Below are 14,285 nucleotides of genomic sequence, written 5' to 3' on the forward strand. Positions count from 1 at the left end.
ATGTCCCATCCAAAACAACTACTGTCTTTAGCAACTTCATTTTCTGTAGGATTTTCTATACTAGAATGTCTTTACATGTCCTGTCTGGGAATGCATCTAAGCCCTTTTCATCTTCCTTTTTTGTGGATAGGCTGTGTTGTACTGGAGTCTGACTAATGTGGGAGTCTAGAAGTAACTGATCCCAAGCATTCCCCTTTCCAGTGTAAAGTTGAAAAGCTGCTTTTCTGTTGGGACTATTCCATTCTTGTATTTCTGTTTTATTCTGTTTTTCTCTTTTTCTCTATTTTCTAATTCTGTCAAAACCTGATGGAAAAACTACAGGATATTTCAACATGCTAGAAAGTTCTATACATGAAGAGGTTGAAAAAGTCTTTTAATAATAAGAACCACATCACTAAGTTTGTGACAGGTCAAGTTTTCTAATTCCATGAGAGAGGTAGGAGGAATATTAATTTGATACAGCAAATAGCCATCATTATTTTTGTTCTTTTAATTAATGCAGTAGGATTTGAATCTGTATGAAAGAGTTTTTTGGGGATTAGTCATTGAAATTATTCAGGATCAGTTGCTTACAGATGGTAACTTTGACTTTCCAGTGGAGAGCTAAATAATAAAAGGAGGATCCAAAGGAAAAAAAAGATTTTTTTTTTTCCTGGGAATGGAACTTGCCTGCTTTAAATGTAAGAAATTGTGTGATTCACTGGTACTGATGTACTGATAGCATGAGGGAGGACATAATGAAGGTAAAAGGGAAATGAGGCAAGTCCAGGCTATACATTGTAAGTCAGTTTCCATGAATAAAAAATAAGGAAATATGCTGATATATTTTTCAGATTAAAAGTTCCTGCAGATGATGCTATATCCAATGACTTTAATGTTGTATACATGAAAAAGACAGTGGTGCCAGCATTAGTTTCACTATGGAAAGGCAATTCCCAAGGTCTGGCCTAATGCAATTGCAACAATTTGATTGCTTGAGTACAGGTAGAACAGCAGCTTGTGAGAAAAGAAAATTCTTCTCTGGGACAAGGAACTGTGGTTATTGCTGAAAATTTGCCTAAAAAAAAAAAAAAAAAAAAAAAAGGGCAAGGTAGTAACTGGGATTCTCAGTCTCTCTTTGCACTGCTGTGAGCAGAACAAGGAAACTGAGTCTGTCTAGGAGTGGTTTCACAGGCTGCCACAGCTGCTATCAACACAATATTAGATGCATTAAATTTGGAGATTCGATGCACAGAGTAAAAATGATAATGAAAGTGTCACTAATTATTGTTTAGGACACCTATAAAGCTCCACAGTCTGGGAGGAGTGGCCTCTGTCACGTGCAGCAGATTGCCACAAAAGCAAAAGCAGGGAGGCTAAAAATGAAGGAAGGACTCTGTTCCTTTGGAAGCCATGAATCAGTCACACAAAACATGCCTGCTTTTGAAAAAGAACCTGGAAGATAAAAAACTACTTTTAAGACCAACATTAATCTTTTTATAGTATTATCCTTGCAGTAAACCAGAGGCTTCAAGTGCTGCCATGCCTGCAGAGTAGATATTTGAGTGAAATTGAATTGGCACAAATATATCTGCACATGCTCATGCAAAATTGATCAAAGCAGATTCTGACAACAAGTGCAGCAAAAGGTTTGTTCTCTGTAATTATTTGTCTTTTGGTATTGCCTCTCCTACTATGCTTCACCATACAGAAAAAGCAAAAGTCTGACAGGGATAGAGAGATATCTGAGCAGTGTCTGTTGTTGGAAAAATCAGATTAAAGGAACACCCTAAATCCATCAGCAGCACTAAGAGAATGTAAGCAATAGTCCTTTCCACAACTGACACATTACAAGTCCAAGTTTAAATTGGCTTCTGCTGCATCTCCATATGGTATAAGAACCGTGATCTCCCACATGGAAAGGAAGAGACCAGTTACCAAAAAATGGGGGAAAAAAGAGAAGAAGGAAAAAAGAAAAACTGAAGAATAATCCTTGGATGCATTCAGCCTGGTCTGGTGCCAGCCCTGTTTTGTGAAATATTCCTTATGCAGACAGTGAGTAATGTGTGCTTAAGATTCAATAAAAAAAACATTCATCTCAGTGGGCTTTTAGGGATATGTTTAGTGTTAGGCATGTGTTATCCTGATTATAGATACATGCATGCTAAAGTGTTTATGTTAATCAGAATTATGGTTTTAAAAGTGCTTCCAATAACCCAGACACAATTTTATCATTTCTTCAGAAGGCTGCATATCTTGCAGCTCATTTTTTGCATTTCTTGAAGCTTTTATTCCATCAAGAATGTATTTTGTACATAATGTTAAATCTTCTGAGTATGTGCATGAAACTCAGTGTCTTTGGTGTATCTCAGCACTGCTTCTCTGTTGTCCTGACTGCAGTTTCAGCATGCAGTTGTATAATGCAAATAAGTGCATTTAACTTGTCTCAAAAAGTAATTTCAGTTTCTGTAGCTAAACATCAATTAGAATATTCTAAATTAAGCTTCAAAGATAAAGCAATGTTAGTGTTGTAGCCGGCTTTGTTTTAATTAACTGCCTTTAAAGTTTCTGAACCATTCTTAGAATTTTGTTTTCAGTTTTAAGCAATGCCTCTGAAAAATTTTTTGGCCCACAGCACCCACTGGGTGCTGATGTTCCAGAGGAGCACTTGATCCACCTGGGATTCTGTTCACACAGGAAGCAACAGAAGGTGCCAGGTGGAATAGCAGTGCACTCCTTGGTTCATGGTGTTACGTGGATTTGCCAGCTATGGTGTCACCCAGCTGCCAACAGCCACACAGAACACCAAGCTGATATCTCAGTGAGCATTTGGGCTTCAGGGAAAGGGTGTTAGATACTGCACCAGTTATTCTGCACATTTTTCTTGTTCTTACTTCATTGCTGCACAGCTGATGGCTGACTCCTACTCTGTTATTAGTGACTCAGAGATTTAAGTGTTGACCTGACAGCTGGAGGGAATGGATGAACAAGCAGCTCAGGTTCTGTGGGTAAGAAGTTGATCAACAGAATTTTGGAAGGGCTGTTATGACTGGTGAGAAGTTACTCAAAGTTAGAAGATGGGTCCAAAGGCTATTAGTGTCCCTACAGAGCGTTTACAGGGCTTTTTGCAAAAGCATGGTGGTACAGGAATTGCACTGGTAATGCCAAGATCAGTGCCCTGTTTTCTGGTGGGTGTCAGTTGTCCCAGTGACTCAAGGTGATCTGAGCTGAATCTCAGACGGAAATTTTGCTTTATGTTTAAAACAAACCCCAAAAAAATCCATGATTTTTATGTAGAGGTTTGTTCAATGGCAGAAGCTTTGAGCTTGAGCTGTTAGCAAAAAATACATTCTAACATTGAGTACAGACATAAATGCTATGCACTGAATAAAGACACATATACTCTATTCTTCATCTGAGTCAGAATTTGAAGTTCTGCAGTACCCTGTAGATGTTGGCTGTGTCACCAGCAGATGGCAATATTGCTCATTCCATATAGTTTCCATATGCTTGGCATGTCCTACCTAACAGACCTTTCTATCCAGAGAAGACAAGGCATTCTTCATGTGTCTTTTAAACCACAACATGTGTTTGTCAGGAGGAGCTGTCTGTTATTAAGGGCACAGTTTGTCTCAGGTTTTGTTTGTTTGCCTTGGGCAAATGAGAAAAACGTCTCTTGATTTTGAAGGCCATGTTATCTGGGTATGACAGAGTCTGCTGTAGATTCAGCTGTGTTAGTGGGACACTTTATCTCCTCCAGCTGATCCCAACCTTCCCTTTGCAGGAGGTTTTTGCCCTTGTAGAGCAGTTTTGTATACACATTCTTGAAATCACATTAGGAAGAATAATCTTGTTTAAACAAACCCTGCCAATTTTTCTGGAGGTAAATTAAAGAGAAGTTGCTGCAGCAGCATGGATGAGTATCTGGGGGTAGTTGATGTTCCACAGGCAGGAGAAGATCTGTGCAGAGTCTGAAGGTCTCACTCCACAGAAGGATGTCACTTTGACTCACACTGGTTTTCTTCTAAAATGAATGTTTTTCAAGTATAGGTGTGCAAACCTTCAGTCAGTTTGAACCTCTGACTGAATCACAGAGCTGGTGATTGCTGTTTTGATTACATGCTGTGGGGTTGGAAGAAAGCTGTAGTCAAGAGTTTTGTACTACTCTGCTTTTGAGAAACAGACACAATATTTACTGAACTGGGTAAATATTGGGGGGGGAAAAGATGAGAGATTTTTCCATTAGGTGTATGTTGCATGCTTGCTTTCCTGACCCTTAGTCAGTTTCTGTTTCCTTAAATTTTCCATAAAACATCATGAGATCTCAGTCCTCTTTGTTTCTATTTCTCTTTGTATCGTGGTCTCACAAACACTGTTCAGAAATATCTTGGGTAGAACAATTACAGCTAGGAGAAAGGCAACAAAAATGTGACTTTTCTTTAATGCTACTCTGTGTGGTTTTGCATACCTAAGAGATCAACCTCACTTCTATTTTCTTAACCTTAATTTTTCTTCAAAATTGAAATGTAATCCAGGACATAGAATAAAGTGATTCAGTAGCCTTTTACCTTAATATGGCAGCAATAAATCATGCTCTAGTCCAAAAGGGAGGAGCTTTGGTGAGCTTGTATCAATTCCTTTCTATGTTCTTTAAAAAGATTAAATACTTGAATAGCAAGGAGATGGCTGATTAGGATTAAGGTTTATTACTGGAATTACCTGGAGAGAGATCTGATGTCTGCAAGCTGAGTGAATTAACAGTTTGTTATGTTGTGTGTTACATCTGATAATATTTGCTAATATTATATCTGATAGTATTTGCTAATTCTGCATGTTTTACAGTTCCAAGATTCACTGCAAAATTTGAAGGTGGAAATTATTTGGCAGATGTGCAGTTTAGTGTGGTTAGGATGCTGAGGGAAGTGCTGCAGCATCAAATTTCTCTTTGAGGCCATTTTGATTTTGTCAGTGGTGTGCTGGTTCTGACAGTGCCATGAGCTCGCTATGGATCTTTAGCTAAATCACTGGCTCTATGGTTTTGTTTTCTCTCTCTTGAAGTAAAATGAGAAGGTAAAATCCATGTCTGTAATCTCAGATTGGATGGAAGACCCTTTAATCTGGGAATAGACCCTAGAGGTGGTGTCGAGCTGGAGTTAATCTCTCAGCATTGATCTCACAGCAGTCTGTGCCTGCTGCCAGTCTCTCTGCAGTTCTCACCTTCCCCTTCCCGCACAATGGAGCAGATAGCTTCCACTGATGCCTGTGTTTTTATCTGGACAGGTCATCTCTCCTCAGCGCATCCCTGCCACTGTGACCCCCACGCTGCTGATGTCCCCCATGGTGTTCAGCCAGCCCACGCCCGCTCCGCCCAAAGGCGCTGACAGCGGGCGCTTGGCAGCAGCGAACCCCGAGCCCGCGGCCGGCTCGGCCAGCCTGCTCCTGCCCCTGCCTGCCCCGGAGCCAGCCGTGGCCAGCAGCCCCTCCATCAGCAAGCTGCAGCTGCAGGAAACGCTGCTGCACCTCATCCAGGTACAGTGCCAAGAGTTCTCCCAGTCCGCTTCAAACCCCGCTGCCCGTTTCCATGCAGCGCCCTGTGATTGTTGGATCTGTCTAAGGGCAGAATGAATAATTAAATACATCTTGGAAGGTGGGCTTGTGCAAGGGTCTGCTGCTGGCTCAACTACATTTTGATTAATGCATCTGATTTGGGGTTCAGGAAAGGTAATAAATTTGGTGGAAAAGAGCAAAGATCACTGAAAGCTTTGCAAGGTCAGCCTATGAGCCAGAGAGACATCTATTATATTTTTAGCTAAGGATAAATAATGGGTGATTATCCTAGCTGCCAGATATTTCAGAGATGTGTGTAAGCAGTAAGAGGAATTCAGATGGGAGATTAAAATTGCAGGATGAGTGCGAGCCACTTTAAAATATGGGCTAGATAACATGAATATATATTAAATCAGTTTAGCATTTGAACTAGAGAATACATGGAATAAAATTCCTTTTGCTGCAGTTTTTCAGGTTTAATTTTTACAAAGCATTAGTAATGTTATGTATGAGATGCTCTGGCATGATGCATAATTATGAATTTTTTTTTCCTTGACTTGCTGTGTGAGTTATATCTGAAGAGTAGAAGTTGAAGAGAGATTGCATAACTAAAGACCTGGCTGCAGAGCACAAGGAGCAGAGAAACATGTCCAGTTTGTAGGTCAAAACTGTGTGCCTGTAAGGCTTTGGAATAAAATTAAAAGTCACCATTATAAGCTACTTAAAATGTTATTTAAGTTATAAATTCAGGAAGGAAATAGTGTCTTTAACAAGCTGGAGGGCTTCTCCATTTTTTCCCTGTATTTTTATTTTGGGACTTAAAAAAATACCACATTATCTTGTCTTTACATACTTTGAGTGTCTGGATACTATTAAAACCATACATGGAGTTAAAGAGGAAATTAATCAAAGAAGATTGGGGTTTACCCTCTGGAACTTTGTACTTGTAAAATATATATTTAACCCTGCTATTCTTGGTGGTAGATAGGATTAACTGAGTTACCTGAAAATTGTTCACTGCCAATTTGTTAGCTGTCATTTTCCATTATATAAAACTACAATCTTGGATGTGCCTAATTTTACCTTAAATATTATCTTGATTGTAATTATCCTCATATGTTTATGTGAGCTACTTATAAGATTCTTTCTTAATGTGGGCTGACTCATTCTTGCAAAATGTTCTCCAGAAGGAAAAAGTTAAAACATCAGAGCAAAAGCAGCAGCATCCCTTAGGAGCATTAAGCCTAAAAGAGATAAACAAGATGCAAGGATTTTCCCAGGTAGGATTTTAGTGTAGGATCACAGTCTAGAGTGTTTCATTATTCATTATATAGACAAATGAGGGCAAAGAAGACAAATTGCAGTGTTGTAACTTCAGTATTGTCACTGAGTTATGTAACAATACTGGACTCAATTTAAATGCACTGTGAGTTTAGAAAAAAATCTTCATTCTGTGTACTCATTGCTGTTTACTGAGCTGCAGTCATGGGAAATCAAACACATCTTCAGTGGAGAAAAGGGCTTTGCCATTGTTCTCTTTTTAAAAAAAGAGCAAGGCTAAAGTATCTGGTCCATAAAATGGAATAACCTTCTAATCTCCTTACTGCAGTTATCCTGCTAACAATTACCTGTTTTGTTTTTCAGAATGATGACAACTTCCTAAACATTATTTATGAAGCATATCTCTTCAGTGTGAGGAAGGCAGCCATGAAAAAGTCTGTGTGAAGGATTCTCTTTTAAATCAATTTCCTGAACTCCAGGAAGAAGGTTTTGAAATTTTCAAGTATGATTATGTTTGAAGAAATGAATGGTCTTAGGTATTTTGCATACATAGATTTTCCTTGTTGGCAAATACATGCTGTACTGAGAAAAAAAAAGTGAGCAGAAATGGATTGTGCCTTTAGCGAGGGGAGCGTCACGACGCTGAAGAATTAATCACAAAATATCTTAAATTATTTTCCTTACCCTGGTCCAGACTTAGAGTTGGTTTCCCGGCATAAGGACTCCGTTCTCAGGATCCAGTTTCCTTTTTTACTTGCAGCCTGGTTACTCGTTGCCGAGGTATTTGTCCCTGGTTTTCCCTGAGCCGTCCTGAGCAGGGACCACATGGTGGCAATGTTGGACTGTTCTTAGGAACGTGAAAATCCACTGAAATTTTGGAACGGGAGGCTTCGGGAACTCATCGTCATTTACTTGTCTTGAAGCAGTTTAGAAGTGGTGTCATGACTTCCCCCAAAATTTTTGTAGGAAAATGTTTTTCTATTTTGACAAGAGTATTTTTAGCTAGATGTAGAAATGGGATTCTGCAGGTGTTCGAGGAACTGGGAGGGGTGGGGGGTTTGTGAATGTACTTGTTGTCACAGAGCTCTGAGGTGACACTGGATTCATGTTTCTATTATTCCAGGTCCAATCTGCATAATTATAAGCAATGTGAAAATTTGTTAAGGGGAATGCTACCTGGTGTAATTGGTTTTTTTTAAAGCGTGTTCCTGGAGCACAATGATTTCATTGATCCATTTCTAAAAAAAAAAATAAAAATGGATAATTCCTACGATGTGCTGATTTCATTTTATTGCACCATTGGCCATATATGTAGTTTGTATGACTCTAAAATGTTTTTACACTTGGCAGAAGACACATGAGGCTTTAAATCAACTAGAATAAATGATTGAAAGAATTTTTATGTATATTTTTATTAGCATCTGCTGCTGAAATGCCAGTTTGCTACAGTTTAGGAATACACAGTTGTTGCTGAGGAGGCATTTCTTCTGTGGGTGCAGAGAACCCAAACTGTAATCCATGAATGATTACTCAGTCTTCTTTACTGTGAGCTTTGATGTAAGCACATCTCAGTAGCCTCATCTGTGAAAGTTCTTTAGTGTCAATTTGGCTGCAGGTTTCAATTAGTAGAATTGTAATGAGCCAAACAGTTGCTCCTGCCCCATGCAAGGGTAGGGGGAATTTGCTCCCATTTATTGGGAAGGGCTCTAAATACATAGAAAAATAACAAGTCAAGAGCTCCTTTCTTTATTCATATAAGCAAATAACTCCAAGAAACTGCTGGAGTTTCCCTACACTAAGTAACTGGTAGGCAGCCAGTCACACTCTGGTTGCATTATGTTACTTTATGTTTCTTGCAGATTCAGTAAAATAAATGTGTTGAGCAGATACTGGGAAAAGCAGACTTTAAATATTTGTAAATTCTAATCCTGTAGCCTTCATAATTTATATAGCCTTTATAATTTATGGGATTCTACTGAGTTAATTAGTATTATTTCAGAATGAACTGGTGTGGAAGAAATTGCAATCTACACAAAAGAGTTTGAAACTAAATACATGGATAATTGGTGTCTGTGATGTTGGATCATCTCAGAGTGCAATTTAAAGATGATGGGGACACATAGTTAAGACCTCATTTGACATGTAGAACTTCTGTAATTGGTGGGTAAAAATAATCCTTAAGCATCTCAAGTTATCTTGGTAACAGATTTTCTACTTATGGGGGAAATATTTTATTTACTAGAAGGCAAGTAGAAATGTTAAAATCATTCTTATTTATTGCTTGTCAGAGCATTTCACAGAAATTAAAGGCATTTTTTTACAACATCTGTTAACTCCTGGTGCTTACAAAAACTGTAGTATTGGCATTCTGCTTGACAAGCTGAGGCTTATCTTAAAGCAGGCAAGGATTGAGCTAATTCAGGGTTTCTTTTCAGTGCCTTCTCTTCTGGTTATATCTACACCAATAATGCTGGCAGAATTTGATTTCTCTCACTGTACTGCACTGTAAGGGATTTCTGGGATTATTCAGAAGGCATAAACTTGCCTATTGTGGTGGGAAGTAGTTGCTAAAGAACTGAGGTGCTGTTTTAAAGTTTATCCTGCTTACCAAGAACAGCAGTGGTAAGAAGATAGAACAAGCTCAGAAAGAAACCCTGACAGCAGAAGAGGAAAAGTAGTGAGAGAAATCTGTTGAGAAATGAAACCAAACTTCTTGTCTAGGTTTCCATCTCAGAGGACAAAATCTGCTTTTGAGAATTGGAGACTGGGCTTGGAGTCATACTGGAGTGTAGAACTGAGCCATGTCCCTTTCTACTGCAAACTGAAGTGCCTGTCTCAGGAAAAGGCTGTATCCACAAATATACTTGGAGGCTTCCAGTGTCCTGGAAACCTGAGGGATTCTCATGGAATTCTGGAAATTTCATCTCTGCCTTTTGGCATTGTGGGTTTTTAGTAATTTTGTATCAGCTGGGAGTATCTCTATGCAGCCAGGTCTGTGCATTATACAAAAAGGGTGTTTTGGGGTGGCTCACCTCTGAATTTGGTGCTTGTGAACATTGGGTTCTTTTTTTTTTTTTTTTTTTTTAAGACAGTGTTAGAGCTATGAGCTCTTAGGCTAATGAGGTCTTTAGAGAAGAAAAGACTGCAGCAGTTAGAATTGCCTTTCTTTGGACATGTTTTGTTTTTTCTTTATGTGAGTATGGAAAAAAGAGAGCAAGTAGAAAATCAGAAACTATAAAAGGATCACATTAACTTTAGATGGTTTCACAGCATGCATGTATAATTTTTTTTATTGTTTATGTACTTCTGTGATACTGCTCATTTTGAGTTGTGGTTTTTGGGTTGTTTTTTTCTTCTTCCAGTAGAATTAAGTAACTTGTACATTTGGGACCAGCAAGAATTCCAGAAGCAGTTGCAGCAATGCTTTATGCATTAATCCATTCTCAGCCTTGAGCTGATATTAGTTTTCAGTGTAGTTCTGCTTAACCACTGTCCACTTCCTCAAAAAATTCCACACCTATTAAACTAGAGTGAGAAGACAAGGAGTAAAAAGTTAGTGAAACATTGAAGCATCATTCATCATGGAAATCAACAATAGTCAGTGAAGGCATCCAAATATTTTCTCATAAAATTCCAGCACTTAATTTGATTTTTATTCATTAGCTCTCTGCTGTTCCTGCTCGTTGTAGCTGCAGTGGGGATAATTAAAATGGTGCAGCAAAATAAAATTTTCCAGGAGCAGGATGCAGCTGAACAGGCAGGATGCTCCACCTCCTCTGACAGCCTATTTAGAACATGTTGAGCTTTGAACTTCAGTCATAAAAGCAGTGGGTGTTGGAGATACCAGTGTCCCTTTAGGACATTAAAATCCTAGTTCAATATTTTAGCAAACTTGGAAGTCTTTGCTGAGGAAAAGGCAAAATTAAAAGACATTTTTCAGTAAGCATCGGAGGCTCTAATGAAAAAAAAGTTATGTGAAGGCAGCTTTACCCAGAGAGATCCATGAAACCTACAGAAAGACAAAATTCCTGGAGATGAATAATGCACTAAAAATTTAATCCTCAGTCAGTCAACTTTACTGCTAATTCTGAGGACTTTTAAAAGTCTGTACCTTTTCCAAACTCCTGTGAATATCTCTAATGAGTTTATTCTGGCCTTTAGATGTAAATCTGTGGGAATACTGGAGCAGGAAGCTTGGCATACACAAGCTGCAGTGGGAAAATGGGGTTCTGCAAGACACTGAGGAGGCAAAGGTTGTGGCTCCATGAATGCTTTGGGCTGGCACCAGTGTCAGCCCCACCCTTTCCTCAGAGGGTGGTGTGAATGTGCCCTTCAGATTTCTGGGGTTTATTTAATTTAATGGAGACTGTACCCTCAAACTAGAACAGAGTATAAATCTGCCCAGCATGGTAGTGAATGGGAAATGCAGGAACCACATTGCTTTTAAACTGCTGAAAAAAACAGGACATAAGTACTGGAAAGGGGAAAAGTGGAGAGAAAAAGGAGATTTTTACGTCACTTTAAAGAACAGATTTTGGAGAAAACATGTTTAATGTGGGAATGCCTTTCCTTTATAGCTGTTGTGGAAAGAATTTGAGTTGCAAGTAATCTCCATGCTTTTTCTTTTCAATAGGTGAGCAACAACATAAAAAACCCCAATAAATTGATTTAGAATGAACATCTGGCGTACACAGTAGGAAGTCACTGCACATTTTTTGAAAGCAGCAGCTTCAGTCAAACAGGTAATAAAAAAACTCCCACACAATATTTTTAAGCCCTTTGGAGCATATATTAATTAAAATATGTCTCTTCTCTAATTGGACACAAATTCCACAAAAAGCAATGTCAGCCCTGTAAAGGCAGAAGGAAAAACCCTCCAGCATGAGGTGACTAAACAAGAGAAAAGAAGCAGAAAGGATGACATCTTAGCATCAGCAAGAGTATCCTGCTTCTATACCATGAGGGAACTCTGGAAAATGATGGCATTCCTACAGCTGCTACTGTGTGCATAGAGGGATAATCCCATGGTTAGACCCTATATAAATAATAACATTTTTCTTGCCAAGGTGCTGTTGCCACACATTTCTTTGTGTTGCACCCTTTGTCTGCAGGTACAGCCACCTGTCCTGGATTTCTTCACCAAAGAAATCTAAAATCTGCTTCTCAAACATCCTGGAAGGGAGAGAGAGATTATTATTATTAGGTCACTTCAGAACCCAACCCACCTGTGGGTTTTTCTTCAGCACTTGCCTGTAAATACAAGGTTGAGAGGCAGAGAGGAAAGGAGCATGCAGGCTCTTGGCAGCCCTCCCAGAGCAGGGCTACTCAGGCTGGGAACAAAAGCTCTGTTTTCCTTCATTTTTGCAGTCTGGCTCACCAACAGCCTCCTGCTTTCTGCCTGGAGCAGCAGCTCCAGACCTACCACTTAGTGAAGGTGCCTGCATTTCACATCCATCTGAGCAGGGTTTCTTTGTGCTCCCCTCTTGGACCCTCATCAGGGAAAGTCCTGCCTCTCCTGGATTCTGCCATGGGTGCAGAGCTGCAGCCAAGAGCTTGGATTAGGGGAGCTGTCAAGTTGCAGAAATGTAACAAAGTTCAGGAAGAACCTGCCTAATGCTGGAAGTTTGGCAGCAGAGGTGAATTCCCATCTCTGTGAGAGGTGTGTTTGCAAGCAGCATCAGCCACAGTCTCTGCTGTCTCACCCTCTTTCCCTTCTCCTGTTTTTACCCCCAGCAAGCAATCTGTGCCTTCCTCCTTACCCCAATCCCTATAATCACCACTTCCAGTTCCTCCAAAGCAGCTGCAAGATGTTTTAATCCCATGAGCAAGCACAGGCCATCACCATGGGCTCCTTTCAAGTCCATCACATCTCACCCAAAGTGAGATCCACAACTTAGGAATGTCTCAGCAGTGTCAGCAGGACCACAGGTGAGGATGATTAATCCTGTAACAAATAAAAGCATTGTTGTCTTTGAGATCATAAAACAGGGATCATAAAACAGGAGCTTAATTGAGAGAAGGGTGGAGAGAATGAGTAAAAACATTAAGTTGAGGAATCTCCAGTTAACTCCTTTGTCTGAGAGATATGAAGAAATGATGACTGTGTACTCGAGAAAATCCAGTAAGGACTTTGAAATTAGTGAGAAATTCTAAAGAGATGTGAAAACTGGAAATTTTCAGCTCACCTTTGGAGGCAGAAGTGAAAGTGTGAAAATCAGAAGAGGGAGCAGGGAGATAGAAGAGCACAAACAAAACTAGGTTTTGTTCAGGAAAACTTTCACTTCTGTGGCTAAAAGCAGAAATTTAGATAGCATTAAATTTCAGAGCACTGAGCTAATCCCTCACTGCAGGGGGCTGCTAAATCCAGCAGACAAAGGCTCACCAGTGTCCAGTGCAGTGAGCAGCCACATGCCCAGAGGTGAAGACAACAAGCCCTAGTGTGTCTGCTGTGCACACCTTGAAGAAACCAGGTTATGGAATGGGAAGATCTCAGAGATAAAACACCAGCTTAAGAGGTGACAGGAAGATTGGAGTGGGGCTTTTCTCATCACACCATAAAAAGCTGCTAAATTACACTGTGCTGAGAGGGCAGACAGAAGGTGGGGAGGGGAACATGGGCAGGTTCAGAGACAGAAGAGAGGGGCACAAACACTCCTCAGATATTTAACCTAAAGTGCTCTGCTCCTCTTCTGGAAGTGATGATTTCATAATCCCCTGAAACGTCTTTGGATGAGAACTCTTATGTGATTTGAAAGGATTTCTATTTCTTACACTATTTTTTAAGTCTTCAACATTGCTCTACAAGTGCATTTACATAAATAACTACATAGAAGTGTCTAAAAGTGCTTTTTATACGTGTTACCCTTCTAAAGGAGAGAGAAGGAAATATTATCCCACTTAAAATGGACATGAAGTGTGGTCACATAGTGGATGTATGGAGGTCACAGAAGAAGTGAAGAGGCAGAGACTGATGCTCAGTCACACCTCACTGGGCTTCACTCCCCTCCCAAAACTTCATTTTTGTTTGCAGCCAGCTGAGAAATCCCTGAATCCAGCCCAAATTGCTCTGTTTCCCAGATCCAGAACTTGGTAAGAGATCAGCATGTTGTGTAGCCAGCAAAAACTGGAAAAAACAAGGAGCAGACAGAGGCAGCAGCAGAGCCTAGCAACCAAAAATTAATGCAGACAAATGAGGGATTTCTGATACTATATTCCTTTCCCTTTGCAGGTAGTGCATCACCCAGCAGGAATCCCTTCCCCTCTCCCTTGCTCTGCAGCATCCCAGTGGCTGGCACGTGGCAGCCTGGCGTGCCCTGAGCCTGGCAAATGAGCAAAGCCAGCAGGAGTGGCCACAGCAGCGAGAGCATTTTCATATGCAGCTCCTGTATTGATCAAAAAATAAATTACTGCTGCTCCCAAATAATAATAACTTGCTGCCTCCAGCTGTGTGACAAAGATGACACTGAGGAGGCCACTTG

General features: G+C 40.0%; 1 protein-coding gene across 1 annotated transcript in view; it reads left to right on the forward strand.

Annotated features, from left to right (window-relative positions):
* DCP1B (decapping mRNA 1B) overlaps positions 1 to 9,095 on the forward strand; it is a 39,118-nt gene extending 30,023 nt beyond the window's left edge. The window contains exons 8-9 of the mRNA XM_056511175.1: positions 5,260 to 5,508; positions 7,171 to 9,095. Coding sequence (XP_056367150.1) covers positions 5,260 to 5,508; positions 7,171 to 7,251 — 330 coding nt within the window. The 3' untranslated portion in view covers positions 7,252 to 9,095. The remainder of the gene's footprint in view (positions 1 to 5,259; positions 5,509 to 7,170) is intronic.
* The last annotated feature ends 5,190 nt before the right edge of the window (positions 9,096 to 14,285 follow it).

Source organism: Oenanthe melanoleuca, chromosome 1A (genome assembly GCF_029582105.1).
Source record: "Oenanthe melanoleuca isolate GR-GAL-2019-014 chromosome 1A, OMel1.0, whole genome shotgun sequence".
NCBI classification, from domain to species: Eukaryota; Metazoa; Chordata; class Aves; order Passeriformes; family Muscicapidae; genus Oenanthe; species Oenanthe melanoleuca.